Source organism: Pelecanus crispus, chromosome 7 (genome assembly GCF_030463565.1).
Source record: "Pelecanus crispus isolate bPelCri1 chromosome 7, bPelCri1.pri, whole genome shotgun sequence".
Classification (NCBI taxonomy): domain Eukaryota; kingdom Metazoa; phylum Chordata; class Aves; order Pelecaniformes; family Pelecanidae; genus Pelecanus; species Pelecanus crispus.
In genome coordinates, this window is record NC_134649.1 from 26,104,256 (window position 1) to 26,124,453 (window position 20,198).

General features: G+C 43.9%; 1 protein-coding gene across 2 annotated transcripts in view; it reads left to right on the plus strand.

Annotated features, from left to right (window-relative positions):
* The first annotated feature begins 670 nt into the window (after positions 1–670).
* BICD2 (BICD cargo adaptor 2) overlaps positions 671–20,198 on the plus strand; it is a 91,882-nt gene continuing 72,354 nt past the window's right edge. For both annotated transcript variants that reach the window (XM_075713700.1, XM_075713699.1), the window contains exon 1: positions 671–910. In XM_075713700.1, coding sequence (XP_075569815.1) covers positions 671–910 — 240 coding nt within the window. The remainder of the gene's footprint in view (positions 911–20,198) is intronic.

Here is a 20,198-nt window from a genome sequence, read left to right on the forward strand (position 1 = left end):
AGTACTCACCTTTTTATATTCAACTGCTTCTAACGCCTCCTGACTTCCAACCGTCCTGAAAGTACTTATTAGCAAGGAGCTAGCCGCCAGAGATGTGTGCGTGGTGGTGCATTTTCTGCTGCACTCTCGCTTGGGCTACATTAGGGTTAGCTTTTGATACCGTAGCTGACAGATCAGACTGTTAAAGTTTATATTCAGCCCTTCCCAACGGACGTATTCCTGCCACCGCCGCCCCCCCGCAGCGGTGCACTCACGCCGCTCCGCGGGCACGGCCGTCGCCGCCCTGCAGGGGCCGCTCTTCTCCCTCGCCGCCGCCACCGCCCCTCGCGGTGCATGCTGGGAGTTGTAGTCCGGCGGGCGACGCGGCCCGCGGGGCGGCGGCGGGCGCGGACTACCGGCCCCAGCGTGCCGCGGGGCGCCGGGCCGGCCGTTCCTTTTGAATGATTTCACTGCGGTCGGCGCTTGGGGCGAGTTTCGCAGCGGCGGCGGCGCGGCGTGAGGGGTTCGCGACGCAGTGCAGCGGGTGTGTCGCCCGTTGATGGCAGCCCGAAAAGGCTCTGCCATGGCCGCCCGCGGGTCGCGGCGCTGTTAGGAGCGGCAGAAGGGCTGCGCGTTCGCACTTTTGTCCGCCCGCCTCGCCGCCTGGGAGCCGGCGGCTGCTCCCGCCGACATGTCGCTGACCATGGAGGAGGAGGAGTACGCCAGGCTGGTGATGGAGTCGGAGCCCGAGTGGCTGCGGAGCGAGATCAAGCGGCTGTTCCAGGAGCTGGGCGAGACCACCCGGGAGAAGATCCAGGCGGCGGAGTACGGGCTGGCCGTGCTGGAGGAGAAGCAGCAGCTGAAGCAGCAGTACGAGGAGCTAGAGCTGGAGTACGAGACCATCCGCACAGAGATGGAGCAGCTGAAGGAGGTGAGGCGGCGGTGGGGGGCCCGGCGGCAGGTGCCCGCCCTGCGGGGCGGCCCGGGCCCGGCCGCTGCAGGTTGGGGGGGCGGGCGAAGGGGATTTGGGGAAGGTGGGAGCGGTACAGGTGCTGAGCCCAGGGTGGTGGGCTGAGGGGCCCCGGGGCTGCTGTGGGGCAGTCGGAGGGTCAGCCCCCTTCCCCCCCCCCACCCCGCCCGGCAGAATTTGGAGCGGGGCGACCAGGCCTCAGTCTTGCTCCAGGCTGCGCGGTTAAAGCCTTCCTTCTCCAAAATGACAGCTCTCAGAGACGATTGCCTTTACCTTTCAGACCACGAAAGGGGGAAAAAAAAACCCAAAAAAGGCTTTTCTGCCCCCAGCCCCTCTCCTGTGCCAGGGGGATGTGTGAGGGAAACGGGTGAATGCTTTTCTTTCTCTTCTCGTCCCATTTTGCCTCAGGCTCTGGTAGCAGGTCGGCCTCAGGGCCGCAGCCAGGAGAGGAGCCTCTTGGCTGCCCCCAGTGAACCAGTGCAGCTCTGCCTCCCGACCTGGGGCTGCTCGCTGCTGTCACCGCGTTCCTCCTCAGAGAGGGGACCCTAGCAGGCAGTGCATGGCAAGGGCAGAGGATGGGGATCTGGGTTTTGATGGGGGCCAGTATGCCTCTTTGACGGCTGTCACATGGCAGCTTTTGTGTGGAGGGAGAAATAATTGCAGTGATGTTAACGACTTCCTTAATGTGGACCACCACGAAAATAATATAATGGGCTTTAGTTCACACAGCTTTGTTTTGGTGGAGTTCCCTGTTGTTGGCCTTTTTGAAAAAAAAAAGGAAACTTCAGATCACATCTAATCTATACATGGACTAAGGTTTGTGAGAAGAAATGCTGTTTTTGTAGGTCAACTGATGCGTAAGCTTTTCTCATGTAACATCTTCTCCAGGTCTAGAACACAGGAAAAGTGCTGTCTCAGGAAGAGACCGTGCACAGAGTGGCACTTGCCAGGATATGTAGACACGTGGTTAGCTCTCCTTATGAGAGCATAGCTGATCCCCTGCCAGTCTACTATGTGGTGTGTCCCATGGGAACTTGTTTGTCTGCCTGTACCTGTGGTTATTTTGGTGACTGTTTCCATGCAGGCAAACCCTGTGCTGCTTTTCAACTGATTTAGGCCTTGCCTTGATTGCAAAAGATCTGATACAGCCTAAGAGGTGAATATATGTGGATTTATTTGACCAGTGCAAATTGTATCTGATGGGTCTTTGGTTTAGCTCATTCAGCTTGAAATCGATTTGAAGTAACATCAAAATACGCTATTTCAAAGGGAAAGTAAATACTTGTAAATGGACCGGTACAAATTCAGCTGAGTCTGTGAACACCCTCACTTCCTGCATCCTATCTGTCTTTTGGTTTTGTAAATAAAGCTTTATTCTGCTTTTATGATGTTAAACAAGCATAAACAAAAGAGGTTAATTACTACTTTGAATTACATGGCTATAAACTTGCTAACTAATATGCAAGCTGAAGTGATGTACTGCTATAACTAAAGCTACTTGAGACCAGCACAGCAGCATGCAGTAGCAGAGATGCTATGTGAAAGTCAAGGATGGGGGCAGTCTTGAAAAGAAGGTGAGAGCCATAGAGTTGTGCTAAAGGGAAAGAAAAGTCAGTAAACCCATTTGGTAGGTCGGATGGGAAACATGGCATTGACAGGTGAAGGGACTGGCCCAACCTCATTCAGCAAGCCAGCGCTTGACCCACAAATGGAAGCCAGGTTGCCTCAGTCACAGGTAGCGCTTTATTCACTGGGCTGTGCCGTGTACACTTGGGCATTACATGGTTTTGCTTTCAGGTGGAAAAAGGCTTGAAGACAACTTTTTTTCATTCTTTTAGGGCTGGAACACTTCAGAAGCTTGTGAAAGAGATTTTAAAAAAATGAAAATGGCAGGATCAGCAATGATTTGCTCCTTTTTGCTTTTAACATTCTGAAGGACTTGCTTTGTGTGTGCATGTCCTGTTGTAATTAAGTGAAAACCTGGGAGGTAGGTAATTCTGGGAACAGCTTGAGGACTCTTCTAGTTAGCCTACACAGGGAAAAAACATTGCTCCTTTAGCTTTCTTGAGATGCTGTGGAGGAATCTGGTCTGCATTAGATCTTGTAAACCTTTAGCAGATGCATGAAGCATGCTCTCAGAGGAGGAGTTTATCTTCTTTGCTGTTTATGCAACTTATTGCTTTTCCAAGGCGCAGCTACAGGAGCCTTGCATACAAGACTTGCCACACTTCAACCTAAAGGGACTCCACCTTGAGTTACCTGAGTTTGTTCTTGGGAAAGGCAGGGGATTGACGGTGGTATGTCTGAGTAGAGCAGGAGTTCTTTCCATCTCTTGCTTCTTAATTGTGACTTCATGCAGCCTTTTAAAATACAGCAATTCTAGTCTCTATAAATCTTGTTCTGTTCTTCTTTACTACATCTGGAGACCTCAATAGCACAAGGCCATGTTATGCCGAGTGCTGTGCAGGCATACAGCAAAATTTCCTGTCCTGCTGGGTGCTGTAGATTTGGATATACTTTAATGTGTTTAATGTTATGAAAAACCCTGTATCATGGCCCTGTTCATACCATAGGTAAATGGGCTCTGAGCATGAGAACTTTGTAATATAGTTTGTTGAAAGTACAGGCTTTTCTGATACAGTCATCCGATCTTCCATAGCTTTCTGGTCAGGTTCTCCCACCTGCACACAATCACCAGTTGCGGCAGAATGTCACAGCCTTAACCTCCACAGATTTATCCCTTTGGTGAGTGCAGATGGCATCCCCAGAGCTGTACCCCATTTTGTAAAGATGTCTGTATACACCCAGTATTTGCAGTTCAGGTCCTCTTGGTGAAGCTGGGGAGCTGTCCTGACCTTGCACTGGGGCTCCACACCAACCTCTCTTTAGTCAGGGTCCTTGATAAATTCTTAGACTCTTCCCTGAGTTTCCTTTTACCTGCTTGCATGCTGACTTGATCTCATATGTTTCACGGTAATATGTGCTGCATTTCTTCTATCATTTTCATTTGAGAGAACTAAATATAAACTGTCTCCCCAAGTGAACTTACTGGTTATCTTGAGTCCCACCTTTGCTTTTGTAAAAGGGAATTGATTTCAAATTTTTATTAAACACTATAGTTAAATAACACAGTTTTCCCCTAGTTCAGAGAAATAAGATATTGGCTTTCTTGTAGTGAAATACTACATCACATTGCATACATATAATTTTTATTGTTTTTTTTTTTTCCCCTCTAGGGGATGTAGTAATAAAGAGTTGTTTCTGTAGGCTGTGTTCAACTAGTAAGTCATCCTGCAAGCCTTTGTCTGCGATGGCGCTAATTGTATAAATTATAGGGCTGCCTACCTGCCTGAGCCAGGATTTCTGTACTTACAGCGAAGATATGTAGGATTAGCTCTTTGTGCGCTCCAGCTCACAAAAGTGATTGTCTGAGGATTCAGTTATTGGTATTCCCGATGATTTGTAGGGGAATGTGGCATGGAAGGTTAGCTTGGAAAAGGGGTTATCTGCTTCACTCAGTACCTTCAAGTTGCTTTTGAGACGGATGTCAGTTAGATTTGTAACTAGCTATTAACTCAGTTATGAAACTGGCTGCTGTCCAAAGCTTCTTTCTGATTAGGTGTTTACGTTGTATTAGTGGTGGTAGACTTGTGTTTAAATCTCCTGGAAAACACAGGCATTATATTATGAATTATTAATTTCTGTAATAATGTAAAAGTATGCAGGTAGACTGTGTCTGTCTTCAAAGTCTAAAAGCATGTGTCAGCACATCACAGTTAATGTGATGTATATTGTTGTTGTATATGGTTTTTAAAGGGGGGGAGGGGAGGAAGCTTACAAGGCAGAGTGGCAATGATCTGTACATGATTCTTCATTTCTCTGTAGGGTGGCAGTGGCTCTTGTTTCTGTTTTTTGCCTTTAAGGATTGTGTATTGACTTTATGCCATGACATAAATTCTCTGTAGAGGATTCCTGGGTAGACTTGGAAGCTGTCTTTGAGAGAAATGTTCAAACATCTTGAGCTGCTTCATTTCCCATTATGCTAAAGTGGGGTGTACTACGCAACTGAGGAGATATGTGCCCGGGCTGTAGTATTTGTGCTGTTTATTTGAATGTACTGCTCAGGTGGAGTGTACAGTATCTGTGATCACTGATGGAAGTTTTGCTTTGCTTAATTCACTTACATATGTAACAGTTAATTGGATACATGATACTTCATCCAGACTGGTGTAATGTTTTAACTGTACACCTTCAAAAGTGAAGGAGAAATTGTTCCCTTTCCTGTCTGCCTTATATACTGCTGTCTGCCTTATATACTGCTGTCTGCCTTATATACTGCTGTCTGCCTTATAGACAGACACATAAGCTAGTTATTGAAGTAGCAGTGATTTTCCTCACTGGATTTATCTGCTTTCAAAGCATGTTACTAATTGTGCTGCTGTGCTTATTTTCTTTTGGAAAAGCTACTTTTCTTATATGTCCTTATTTTGGAGAAGACAAAGCCTGAAAAGTTAAACATTCCGGTTTTTCCTGCTGTACTAGAAATAGTAACCTGTAAGGCTTCATGTTGCCAACTTCATTTTCTTTGCCAGTGTTGCTTGAACTGCCTTTCTTAAAAATCAGAAATAATAATAATCTTAAAGTGATGATTTCAGATTACTTATGAAATTGCCAAAGTTTCTTCTTGGGCCTTTTCTGATAAAATTCACTACACCATATGTAATAGAATGTCCATAAATATTCAGGTGAGTAGTAAGGACCTTCAGGTGGAATTAAATTATTAAAACCACCCCATGTTTCTGGAGTAGTGGTTTTCCCTAAACTGCCATAGTCTCAGCTGAGAGGTGGGTCTTGGTGAAACGTGATGTTTTATTTTTGTTTTGTGATGCCTCTCTGTGCCTTGGCCCAGAATGAGGGCTGTCCCTGACCCTCCAGCAAACATTAGATTAAACCAAAGCTTTCATGAAACAAAAGTTTGGCAGCAGTAGTCCCGTTTACTACATTGTTTTCCCCTGGAAGTGTGGCAGCACTGGGTGTTTGCTGTCCTGGTGGAGGGGATACAGTGAACTGTATTGTAGAACTGAACCAGATTTTCCTCTTTTTTTTTTTTTTTTTTTTTTTTTTTGGTTAGCAAATTTCTTTTTGGTTTTGAATTAGGTCAGTGCCCCAATTTGGGTCACAGGCGCGTTGTACGTGGCTGTGCAGGTACCACCTCAACGAGAGTGTGTTACAGCGGCAGCAAATAGGGGATGAGAGGAGCATCTTAAGCTAGTCTTGCTGCTGAGCTCAATGGTGAAACTGCTGCCTGAACAGCACAAACCATAGCCTGCACAGTATTTGTGGGGTCCTTCTTGCCTGACTGCTGGGAATTAGCAGTCTTGGGGATGCTGCAGTGGCAACAGCATTACTGTTGGGCTGGCTGTTACGGTAGGGGTCTATACTGGGATGTAGTCTCTATTGCAACTCTTTTTGTCTTTACCCAAATACACTGTCGCATTTGGCATCCTTCAGTGCGCAGTCCTGGATGAGGGCGCTTTACAGCTGAGGCTCTGCATGTGGGCTGGAGGGCTGTCTGGGTGTTCAGAGAGCATGGCAATGGGGTCAGCAGCAGGGGACAGGCAGTCTTGGCAGGAGAAACACCGGATCAACTACTGCATTCTGGCAGCCTCTCTCCACAGGTACTGCAGGGGAAGATTACTTCAAAGCAATGTTACTGAGGGCTTGAGTGAACCTGGAGGGCTTCTGGGCAACGCTGTGTGGGTGATGGCTGTGTGTTCCTACATTCCTGAAGCGGAAGTTTGTGCAGCCCATGATGTGGCAGACATCCTGCCTGGAAACTCAAAGTCTCAAACCTACAGTCATCAATGTTTTGTCACAGGGGGGTTTTCATGCAGTTCTGCTACCGTGGCACCCAGTTTACTCATTTCAAATAGCAATTCTTGCTTGCCATTTCAACATCTGCTGGAAGAAACTCGCTAGTTTCAGGGGTGTTAATACCCAATTTATCTCTTTGAATTTACGACCATTTTTCTTCTAATCTGAAAGAAAATTCTAATGATTTGGAAAACTGCCGGGTTTCCCTAGGAGGGGGCTGAGTGTGTGGGAATAGCAGTTCTCGGATCTGTGTGCTGCCCCAGAGTTAATGGATTCACCATTTCCTCTTTTGCTCTACTGTATGTGAGGTTGTGACTAATCTGTAGCAGCATGGGGCCATCAGATGACTTCCAGAGGGTGATGCATCCTCCAGGCATTCATTTGCTTGCTTTCTCTGCTTTTGGCAGACTGCAGAGAATTGTTTGTACAGATCTGGTAACCCAGCAACAGAGGAATATAACGTGGGTTTGAAATATGATCCACAAAACCTTAGCAGAGGGAAGTGACATAAATAAACTCTGCCATCCAAATGAATGCAGGAGCCACCATTTTGGAGAACAGCTGAAATTTTAAGTGTAATAGCTGTGGAACTGTCACTTTTTTCTTACTTTCCCCTTCTTCGAGCTCTTGTCTTCCTTCTTTCCACCTCCTGCTTTCCTTCCCTTCCTCTCTCCCCAGCTGTCTTCCCTACTCTGGCTGAAATACACACTGGTCTGCCTCCACATGTGTTGGGCTCGCCCTGCAGACAGATGTCACTTTGGAGTGGGTAGGTGCAGACTTTTCAAGTAGGTCCCTAAAAGGTGTGGGCTGTCTTGCCTGTAAAACAGATGGGTTTGACCCTGGGGCTTTGGGGAAGCAGGGATCCACATAGCGTCTAGAGGGTCCTTTACACAAAAAACTGCTTGGCTCTGGAGTCTGTGTGCCTGGACATGAGCCTGATTTGGAATGTTTGGCCCAGACATAGCTGAAGCATGGCATGGGAATGGATATGGTTTCTCTGCAGTCCTGTGGCCATGTTTGGCCCTTGGATCAGGGAAGACCATGCCACATTAGGACCTATATAGTTCTTAGTGAAAAACAAATGGCATGTCTAGTGGTGTGCTGCACTCATGCTGTATAGCCCGGCCTCTGTGGTATGCCACAGTCCTTTGTCTCCTTAAATCTTTTGTTTTTACCCCTTCATTGCTGCCAATGTACAGTCTGGATCTTAGTAAGCTTATAGAGTGGTGCTGAGCACTATGCTGTAGGCCATGAGGTAGTATTATGGTAAACTCATTAGGAAGTCTCTCTGCATGTGCTGTCTGTCAGTGCTGAGCAGAACTGGTCCTGTAGTTTAGCTCTGGCTCCAAGGCAGAGAAGTGTATTGACCTAATGGATGAACAAGCTAATTTCTTCAGTATTTATACAAACTAAAAAGATGTTTGAACGGGCATCTAACCTGCCAAAGCCAAACAAGCTTCATTGCTTCCTATGCACAGAGAGCTTGTTACATTCGATTTTAGTCTCTTTTCAAGGTCAAAATCCTTTTTGTTTTCAAGTGATCAATGGATCATGCTTGTTTGGAGCTTGTTCTGTTGCATGAACTGATGACTCTAAAGTAGAAGGGATTTTCTTGTACTCCCTGCACACAAGGCTGTGTGTGTTTTGAAGGAGAGATTTGGTTGTGATGCCCAGTGTGGCTGAACATCATGACATGTCAGTAGTCCAGCCCAGCTCCCTAGCTCTTTCTAGAGCTTGGCAGTGGGTGCCTTGCCACTAGCTGTGAATGAAACTTTGTGACAGTATGATGTTGGGAAGGAAACAGAGAGAATGCATTTTCAAGCAGTCAGTATATAATTATTTTGTGGTTTGCTCTGATGTCATTTGGAGGGGACATTCTGGCCTTTGAAATGGGGATCAGCTATTGTAGGATGAATGTGACTGTCCCCAAGAGGCAATCAACAGAAAAAGCAGTATCATGTAGCATGTGCCCTCAGCTTTGGTACGTACTATCAAAAGAAGAAAGGTTATTTTGCCAAAACATACTTCCCTAAATAAATTTTGGTCTCTGATTTAGCTGAAATAATTCAGCATTGGTACTGATTTAAACTTTTCTCTGGCACAGGTTAATCCAGTAGCTTTCTGAGACTTGTATTTATGCGAATAAAGGCTCCAGTCCGACTTGCATCTTAGTTCACTGTGTTCAACAGCTGTGCAAGCAATTCTACTTGGCTCCTTTTTGGTGATGCTTTCATAAAGTATTTGTTTTTAACCAAGAAGTGATTAAACTCAAATGTTCTCAGCTGTTAAAATCGGGTAATCATTTTTTCACAAAAATAACTCCTCTTGAAGTGAGGAACAGGGATTGATCTATTCATTTCCAGCTCAAATTTTCTTCTGTCCCCTTCAAATTTATATAAATCTACATAATTTAACAGCTGTAATGTCAGTTACAGTGAGGCTTGAGCTATAACAAGAGGTGTCATTTTTCCCTTCATCAAATACCTCTTCTTCTGTGTGGTTCTTTTTTCCTCAAACTTTTGTGGCTTCAATCTCTGACATTTCTCATTACAAAAGTCCATTTTACACATTTGGTAATGGTTTTCATTCTGTCACTCAGCAGTACTGGGATATTCTCCCACATCTTACAGCTGTGGTGGTAGGCAGAGGGTTTTAAAGAAGAATTTGCATTTCAAATGCAGCAACATATTTAGTGTGACGAAATGTGTAAGAAAATGCAAATCTTTGTGCACCCTCTGAAGCGTTAGTACCCTTAAGAAGGCTTTGTCCAGGCCTTGTCCTCTAGAAAACTACGCTGATTTTCTTTTCTCCCAATTATAATGGAATGATAAGCTTTGTGATCTATTTGTGATAAGCTTTGTGTTAAATAAATTTGACTGCTCTAGCTTTTGTTGGCCATCTTTCCAGTCTTTCATAACAATATAGATGGTGTTTTTTAAATCTGAATGACTAGTTGGTTTCTGAGATGAATGAGATCCTGTCATGTAAAAATCTGTCTTATGTGTACATAACAAGTAAGCCTAATGTGAAAGGGGGATCTTTACATACCATATAGCTACACGAAATCTGCATTTAAATAGTGTAAATGAGTTATAACTTCAAGCACGTTAAAACCAGAATATTTTGTGAAGCTGGAAAATCCCCTTGCTATGGCAGGTTTATTTGGCATTGCTTGTGTGTTTATGTGGAGGCCTTTCTTTCCTGATGGGAAGGAGAAGATAGGTACAGTAGATTGCTATTTCAAGTATTACACTGGACTTATTTCTAGTCTTGATTCACAATTTCTTTCCTTGTGTATCTTTAATAAGAATTTTACTTTCAATCCAAACTTATCTGATTTTTTTCTGTCATTGGTTTTAGCAAACATTTCTGAATTTTTCAGTCTGCTTGTGTTTAGCATATAATGGTCTCCTGGCATTTTTGTGATAAAACCATTTCAGGTGGGCAGGAAGGCACTTACCTGTCTCCTCATGTCAACTGCAACAGTTACATAGAGCCAATGAGGGCAGAATTATAACTTTTCCTAATTAGTAAGATCCCTCTAACGTTTGATTACTCAGTTGTGATGAGATCCTCTGGGAACAGAGACCAGTCCAATATGACTTTGTTTCATAGGTCAGTTACGACAGTCTTGCCAGAAAAATGAATTGAAGTGAGAGGGACTTAAGAAAACATTAAGACCTCTTTTCTGCCATGTGCTGGGCTTGCACGGGATGCACCGAGATCTGTGCCCATAGTTGCGCAGCAAACCTGTTCAGAGGAGACAAACCTGAAAAAGCTGCCCCGCTAGCCTCAAGAAAGCCAAAATCTTGGCTTTGCACACTGCCTGTTTTTTGGCAGTGTTGCCAGTCTTAAATGCCAAGATATCAGGAATTGTGCCTTTAGAAAAACCCGTGCCTACATTTTTTTGAAGTGAGGATAGAGGAAGGAGGAACTAAGAGTGAGGTTGACTTGTTCTTTTGTGCACCAACAGAGGCTAGAGAGTACCTGAACTGCCCCTGCATTTTCCCCTTCTCTCCTGAAGAGGATGAATTACATAACTCCAGTAGTTGAGTTCTAAATGCCAATTTGAGACCTGTGATACTCATGAGGTGGTTTGGTATTTGCATGTCTGAAGTGTTAACTGAGCATCTAACCTTGTACAGATGTTTGTACCTCTAAGCCCCTAATATAAACAAATGCATGCACAAAATCATGCCCTTAACTCTGTAGCTGCTTTGAGTTTAATGTGAGCTAAGACTTGTGCTTTCAAAGAGCCTTTGTTGCAACTTTTCTAAAAACAGCAGAAAAGTGTAGTCTGTGTTGTGCTGTAATTACTTACAAAATGGAGCTTTAATGGGAATGCAGATGGACCCTGAAACCTAATGACCAGGACTGCAATGACCTCTCTTCCCCGACAACAGAAAATTATGTGCTAACATTCCCTTGGAGCTGTGCCTCAGTGTTTGGTGGGAGAGCAGGCGTGCTGCAACGTGGAAGTTCAGTGAGATACCCTCGTAAATACTTGGATTTTGTTCTGCAGTTGCAGCACCAGATTTTTGTCTTGGTTTTTCTCCCTCCTTTATTTTAAATGGGTTGGGAATGTTTTATGGGCAGGAAATAGGAATGGCTGTTTGTGAGTGCAGCTGTCTTAAATAAACTTAAACCAGTGGAAGGGTGTTGAACTCTCTCCTTTCGGAAATGGCAAAAAACCTCATGGAATTGGAATAGCTCATTCGTTTTTAGAAACAGCAGACTTAGTTTTTAAACTGTCCTCTTGCATCCTTAGTTTACAGGATCACAAGTTTGCGTGCTGTGTCAATAAGGCTATTAAGGATCTTTCCCTCATTAAATTTGTGAGAAAGTAAATCGAAGGAAATGGATTTTAGATTTTATGCTTTGCTATTGGAGTTTAATCTTAAATTAACATTCATTCCTTCTTTAATTCTGTTTATGGTTAGAATTTCTAATTCTTGATACCCTTCTTGAGAAAGGAAATACATCCTGAAATTCCAAAAATCTTTTTTCAAGTGAAACTTAATGTACTTAAGCAATTCTTGATAAAACTCCCTTAAATACAGTATATGAGATTAGCATTTTCTCTCACATTGGTGCTACAGTACAGGCAATTAAATGCTGAATGGATGGACTTGGCTAATTTAATGTGACCTTGGTGAAATGCATTGAGAAATCTCTTTGAACACATCAAACCTAATTGTAAACACAAATTTCCCCATGACACACAACTAACACAACATAGATTTCTGTATTACCTTGGAAGTTAATAAAGCATAGATGTGTACTGAATATGTTGCAAAAGGAGGCAGCCACTTGTATTTTTGTTCCTTTTCTGTGTGTACATATGCATGTCTGGCAAATTTCTAGCATTATGAGAAGACTGAAAAAGCTCTAGTCTTTCTTTTTTGCATACAATAGCTAAACACAAGAAGAAAATACCTTCAATCTGTTGCTCTTTTTAAGAATGTATGTTGAAAGATGTTTATGATAATTCACTTTTTTATATATATAATGAAAGTATGTGTAAATAATTCTCTTATGTAGATCTTGGCAGCTGCCAGTTGAGTGGGGGGAAAGGGCAAGGAAGGGCAAAAATGAGATCTGAGCTTGTAACTTTAAATCTTCATTTATGCTGAGTATTATCAAAACACTCCCCATGACTGTCCAAGCACTGTGTTCAACAGAAACCTCCTTCCTGGACCTGTGGTGATGGAGGGTGTTGCAGCCTGATACCTGTCACTTCCTTCCCCCCCGCCCCCACCCCCGGCAACTATTAATGTAAGTTTCTTCTTTTAGTAATTAGCAGGTTTTTTTTTGCAGGAGTGCAGCCTATGTTCTGTGAGTCCAATTTAGGAAGCTATTTAAAGGTGGGCTGAAGCCAAAATATCCAAACTAATCCCTGGGAAATGAGACTGCTTGCACTTAACTGGCTAAATTAGAGCAGTGTTTGGGGAGTAGGGGTGTTTTAAAATGTTTCTCCCCTCCCCCACTGGTTACAATGAAGTCTTGTTCTAAGGTCCTTCAGTAATCACAGAAACATTTTAAGAGCACATTTGAGTCACTTGGAACAAATCCAGATGTGGAGTTGTTTAGCTCCAGCCTCTAGTGTATTTGTGTTGCTACAGAACAGTCCATAAAAACTAAAGACTGAACCATAACACATACATAAGTAACCGCAAACACAATGTGACATGTTTAACTGATCTTCTCATTTTCTATTCTTTGCCCATAGGTTATGGAGCCTCCATCTTTGGAGGCATTCAAAACCCAACTGGACAATATCCTGAGCAACCTGCTGTAGGTGACGCTGTTTTAAGCTAGGTGATCTCCAGAGGTCCCTTCTAGTCTCAACTATTCTGTGATTCTGTTACCCTACTTTTATTTATTTTTATATATATTAATTTTTTTTTTTTATTTTTAACATACTGTGCTTTATAATATGCCCCGTAGTTTAGGATGCAGTTCAAAAGCTTGAACTTACTTTCATGATTCCCCCCCTCCAGCTATTTTTAGGCAGTGAATACTTGCTGATGGATTGAGTAGCTGAATCTAGATTTTCGCAAGTGGAGCATGTGAGATATGTTAGGTGTTCAACTGGATTTCGGGAGGGCTGAAGGAATGCTGACTGCTGTGACACTTGCAGGATTATCTCTTAGGAAAGGAATGCAGAGATGGGTTGTCTTCTGTCAGTGTCTGGCCTTTCACAGGCTTCATAGTTTTATTCCTGGATTTAAGTTTTTGCAGTGATCCTAATAATCACTCTCATGTTCAGGAGTTTTGAAGCCCTCCTCTCACCCCTGCATGTCTTCTACATCGTTCTACCCCTCTATCCCTGCAAACTGCTACTTAACTCCTAGAATGGTATGCATGAATTACGGGTTACCTTTAACTTCTGTGGGGTTCTGGGATGGAAAAAATCCTGTATTCCAGGATTCATTTTGACTCGAGTGAGCCATGGTTGATTATACTTTCCTGTCCTCCTGGGTCTGCAGTGGAGGTGAGCACAGTAGTGAACTGGAGGAAGACACTACCTAGGACTGTCCATGGCCAGTAGAATCAGGCTTGAAGTATGGATCTTGTGACTCCTCTTTAATGAATTCTGGGAGGTTTTTAGGAAGATGAGAGAGCCTCTGAGGGCTGTGGTGTGGGCTTTGCATCAGGGTTGCTGAGACAGTGGACTTGAATGTCGGGCTGGCCTGGAATTTTGGAGGAAAACTTTCCCATCGAAATGTTCTGTATTTCAGTCTCCCATGCATATAGGGTAGGGAGACCATAGCTTTCCTGGCAGTTTCATGTTTGAGACAACCCTCACCCAAGGACTTACTAATAAATCAGCTTGATCTTATCCTCTGTGGAAGGAGACAAGGAAGAGAAATAGCTCTAAAGATTCCTTGTTGCCTACTTGTTTGACTTGGGGAAACAAGTTGAAACCAAACAACAGGAGTACAGTAAGAAATGTAGCAGTGACAGAGAGCTGCTCATATCTGCAGGTACATCTGCATAGAACAAAACCTGTGTGGATTTACATTAGCTACTATGCTCTTTTGTAGCTGGTTGTTCTAATCTAGCCTGTGTGGCCAAGTGCCTTAAAATATAAATGAGTTATTGGGACTGAAGCAAATGGACCTTTTTAATGTGACACAAAGTCTGTTAACATGAAAATCAGTCTGATGTTCCCTCTTACCTCCCCATTGTTAGGGTCTGTGGGGAGCATAGTAAGGCATTCATTCCTTTCATGCTCCTCAGCCTGTGGGACTGCAGCTGGGGAATGTCTCTTGGAATTTGGCTCATCTGGGGAGGCTTTCAGGGCTGGTGAACCCCCTGCAAGGTGTCTGCTCAGTTTTAAGGTTCTTGGCTCTGGGAATTGTGAGAACCAGCCTCAAAGAGCGGTTATTGACCCTGTGGTCTACTGTGCCTCTTCTTCATCAGCGTGGTTGTGTATGCCCTTATTTTCACAACAGGCCTGTCCTGTACTTACTCACAATAGGCCTGAAACAGCATTAAGGTTGACACTGTATTTCTATGTGTGCTTCACAAGGAATGTATTTTCTCACCTTATTATCATTGTTCTCCTCTTTGGCAAGGTCATCTCCACAGAAAGTGATTAATTTGATGAAAGTATTTCCCTTGCCCTGGGCTCTATTTGCTGCATCGTACTATGCTGTGTTAGTCATGTGTTAGCTCTGTGTTACAGCATGTAGTATTAGGCTTTGTATGAAGAATGTGGCCTTCATCTTCAGTGGGACAGTGCTCTACAAGGGAATAGAGCCTCCACAAGATGTGGAGTTTATGCAGATCTGAGTTTTGTTCCATTGCCTCTTGGTTCAATGAGGCTCTAAAGATAGATTTTACTTGTAAAAGATTGCCAGAGCTATTCCCAGTACTTGGCATCTGTGTGCACGCGAATGCTCTCCAGTGCACAGGCTTTGATTGTTTAACTCTTCCTCTTGTGTTTTAATATCAGTCTTAATGCTGCCTTTGGAACTGGTGTTGCGGCAGAGCGTAATTATAGTGTTTTCCCATTGGAATTACTGATCTAATGTATTGAAATTTCTATTTCTCTTTCTTCTTGAAGTGCAGAAAACTTCTGTAATAATAGAAAAGCTACATTTGAGGAATTTGAATAACATCTGTGGGGACAGGTAGAATTCCTCTTACTCCCTTTCTTTAGTTTTTCTTTGGGGCCTTCATGTGCTTCAAAACAGTGTCTACTTATAATGCACCAAATCAACTTGCTCAAATTCCAGCTCTAAATGTGAAATGAGCTCTTGGAGAGACAGAGAATTTTTCCTTGTAGTCTTAAAAAATAAAACTGATCTGCTTCAGTATGTCACTGAGCGCAAGATGGGGCTCTGCTTCTCTCAGCTCTGTGTTGGGATTGTAGTTTGGTTTTGAATTAATCATTCATTAGACATTAGTCCTGTGTAGACATACCCAGTGTTCATTTGAGAATGAACAACAGAGCAGCAGCAGTGGCAGCAAATGCAAAGAAGTGTAATAGTATCTAAGGAATGGTGGGTAGCGTGCTATTAAGTGTGCCCTTAAGAAGAGCCATGTGTTTGATTCTGAAACACTGAAGAATGTAGCTTTAAAACTTACTTCTGTCCTGACTTTGCTCTTTATTATAGTCTTTTGCTTACTTCTAAATCTGGGAAAATGCACCTTTGATAAATTACCTCTTTGTGACCAGAGTAGGGCAAACATGAATGGAGATGTCCTACAGCAACTCATGAAGCTGAACACAGAGGTGTAGCTTAACACGCTCCATGGCACTGTAAATATCTCTGCGTCCCTGCTGTGTGGCTGCATTAAATACACAGTGAATATTTGGGGTCTGGTTTCCTTCCAGGCCCACTCTCTGTCTATGTGTAATGCATGTCTATTAGCACATTACATCTTAAATGTAGTTAGATGCTTTCAATCATCTGTTGGCAATACCTTCAGCATCCATGCAATTGCAACAGAGCTTGTGGAATTGCTTCACATTCAGTCCTGGGGAGAGTGGCAGAGCAATTAACTTATTTTATCAGCGTGCCAAGAACGTGGTACTTTGCAGTCATTTATTCAGTCAGAAAATATTACACAAGCAGTCTGAATATATAACTGCAAAAATGTATCACTCATTAAAAAACAAAGCCAAGCAAGTCAAAATCCCACTACTGCTTGCTCCTCTAAAGTGTCTTCCAAGGCATTTTTGAGTGCAGTGCCAGGCTAGTTGGTGTTGAAGGGAACTTAAACGTTTAGGGAACATTTAAGGGCAAATGACACAATTATTCAAGTCAGGTATTGTTTTCAAATAACCCACAGTATTTCAAACTAGTACGTGCTTACTTGCTGAAACTTAAGTTTGGTCATCCACTTTCTCTTCTCTAGCTTCTGATGCAGCTGAAAGAAGGTCAGAAATTATCTGCTTGCGTGTGTGAAAACTAGACAGGAAGTGTAGTTCTCGCATACTGGTACATTTAAAACAACACTGTTCCTTGTCCTGGCTAGGATGATTTCCCTGTCCTATGTAAAGACTTAGACTGAAATAATGTCTTGAATAGACTTGTATGTCTGACAGTTGCTGGTTAGCTACATTTGGTTAATGTGTGATATTTTTAAGGACTCTCACACAGCTCTGTTGGAGGCTGTGCTTTTTGATCTTTACCTTGGATACCAGCATGGGAGACAAACTTTAGCCTTAGGCAAAGAAGTTGGAAGCAGTTACCGCACAAAGGGGATGAGGACACTTGGCTGCCCATTAATAGCTGAAGGGCAATGTGGTCGAGCATACAGGCTCATGTCTCTCCTTCCCACTCCTACTTCCTCCCGCCCTTGGTTTTGTTCCTCTTCCTTGGTTTCCCCCTTAAGTCCATTGCAGTCTCTGCCATGCAGGTTCCCTTCATCCCCCTGCTGTTATCCTGTGCCACTGCCTTGACTGTCTTCCCTTATCTTTTCCTGTGGACATATGCTCTTTGCCTCCTCCTTATAAAACTTGCTTTCTCCCTTGACACTAGTAGTTCTTGTGGCTCCTCATCTAATCAGTCCTTTCCTGACAATTTGCTTCTCCAGCTCCCAGCCTCCTTGCTGAAAAGCCTCTTTCTCCCCTCCCTGGTTCCCAGTATGTTCACATGGCTCAGCCAGCTGGGCAAGTAGCATCATCTTTCAGGCCTGAGGCTATCAGAAATGCCAGGCACTGTCAAGCATGGATAAGAAGTGGAGGGGGAGGAGGTTTAACCTTGGCTTAGGGCCTTGTCTATGCATAGAAATTACAACTTGTCATTGAATTTTTAAAAATAAAGCTGGATTAAACTGTGCAGTAGGCTCTGCAATGTCCTATGCCAGCCTAAACTGGGATTATTCCACTTTATTGTTTGAGCAGAGGTTACTGCTGCAGCAAAATCTGTTTGAACAAGAATTAAATTTTCCTGGATGCTGTTCTGGAAGAGCATTACGATTGCTCCAAATTAGATGACATTTGTAACGGGCTCCTGAGTGGCTATGAGCTACTGGATCTTGGCAGGGCTCTGGCAACCCTACACCTGAGGCATGTCGTGCATCTGCTCCAGCAGATGAGAGCACTGTGAGAGCACTGCCTGAAAATACAGCCTGATGCCTCACCCTGTCACCAGGCAATGGCAGAGTGGCATGGCGAGCCGAGGTCTGTTGGGGAGGTGCCTCTGCTGATGTGGCCAGACTGATACCAAAATTGAAGAAATTGGCATCTCCCCCCATAAGTGATCTAGCCTGAACCAGCCAAGGGCCCCGAGCTGAGCCAGTGCCCGTCTCAGCCCTATGTTTTATTTACATCTGAGCCCTTGAAAAGGCCGCGGCTCCTCCCTGTGCATTGTCGCAGCCTCTCTGCCCCTCAGCACCGCAGGCTCTTCCTGATTTGCATGCCGATGAATGAGGGGTTTGTGTCTTCTGTGGACGCCATTGACTCTGCAGAGGCACCAGCAGCTGCAGCGCCGCCGGGTGCCCCTTGCCTCCCCTCCCTCGCCCCTGCTGGGTCCTGGCGGCCCGGGATGGCCGTCCTGCCCAGCCTCGCGGCTGGCTGGGGACAGCCCGGAGCGGCTCTCTGCTTCTGGCCGTGGAGCTGTTGCTGGCCTGTTGGAAGCTTTTCATTGCTGCCTGTGTCTGCCAACTCCTATTGCAATTAAAGGGTAATCTTTTCTAAATGGCGCTAAATTAAGGCTAAATCCCTCCCTCATGCCACATAAGAGGATGAATCCCCGGGTTTCTAAAAACAGCTTATTGTTTGGGCCACTGTCCAACCGACCCGTACCACAATGGTCTGGATAATTTGTCTGTTGAGAGGACTCAAACTTTTTGGTCGGTCTGTCTGTGTAGATCCTACTCAAAAATCCCCTATGGGGGATATGGAGAAGTAGATTAGTTATTTACCACTTCCTTGTATTGCATTTGGTTTGAAACTTGGGAGAAGTTTTTGCTTGCTGAAATCCTTATCCTGGCTGCCATGGTGGTGGGGAGATGACTATCCCTATGACCCATGTGCTGGGTCGGTGCTGGCAGCCTCATGAGTCACTGGCCATGTATGGTGTAAGCATTATGTCAAAGAAAACAGTCCTGGCAGCATGGGTTGGTTTGTTTTAATCTAAGACAACTGTGTGGGTGAAACTGTAGCTTCAATCACTGTTGTTTGACACAAGGCTACTGCCACAACATAAATCAGTGAGGAGGGGGGTTAACTTCTGACCTCTCTTTTGGGATTGCTGATCTGGATTAATAAACATGATATGCAACAAATTTCACCCTCGGGGAAAGGAGGGAACTGCCTTTTGAGCACTTGTTAACAGTAGGCTTTTAAGCCTCTTTTTAGGTGAACTACTGTGTCTGTAGGGCAAGCTGCAATCAAAACTTAGCTTATGAATATGTGGATTTGTTTTCAAAAATGTTCTTAAATAAGGAAATGCAGTTGAGTAGTAAGGAGGGAGGGGGCAAGAATGGGGGCACAAATTGGTGCCCACCTCATCAGTAAATGTGCTACTCCAAAACATATCCAGAAGCTTCCTTTTATTCCATGTTTTAATGCAAGTTCCTTGGGGAAAACAAATCATTTAGCGAATTTCAGTGGGATGATTCCAGCAATAGGATCTGAAATCCTGTAGTACTATAAAATATTATTATATAAAATCCTCTATTGCTATATAAGATTTTTTTTTTCTTCGTGTTCATTTATGATCAGATATATAAATGTCTGTAGCATTCCTACAAAGATCAGACCTGGTTTTGTCTGTCTTAGTGTGTATACAGGCTCCAGGACTAGATGACTCCTGAAATAGCCTGGTCTCACTGAAATGTGAGAGTTGGTGGTTCTTGCTAGGATGCTGGCAGATGAGTTCAAATGCATAACCTTGGGCAGGTGACTTTAGACAACTGAACCTTTATACAGATGTCTGGATTATAATTAACAGCAACAAAACCTGCATTATGTTCCTACTAAATGTGAGTTCAGAACTTGAGTCAAGATGTGTTTACTTGTTTAAAGATGGGGTTTCAATTAGCAGCTGCTATCTGTAGCAAGGATTCAGAAAGTGGGCTGCACCCATGTGAAGGGCCTCTGGCTGGAGATATGGTAAAAATCTTGAACAGACATTCATAGAATAATAGAATGCTTTGGGTTGGAAGGGACCTTTAGAGGTCATCTAGCCCAACCCCTCTGCAGTGAGCAGGGACAGCTTTAACTAAATCAGGTTGCTCAGAGCCCCATCCAACCTGACCTTGAATGTTTCCAGGGATGGGGCCTCCACTACCTCTTCTGGGCAACCTGTTCCAGTGCTTGACCACCCTCATTGTAAAAAATTTCTTCCTTATGTCTAGTCTAAATCTATTCTTCTTTAGTTTAAATTAATTATTCCTTGTTCTGACACAACAG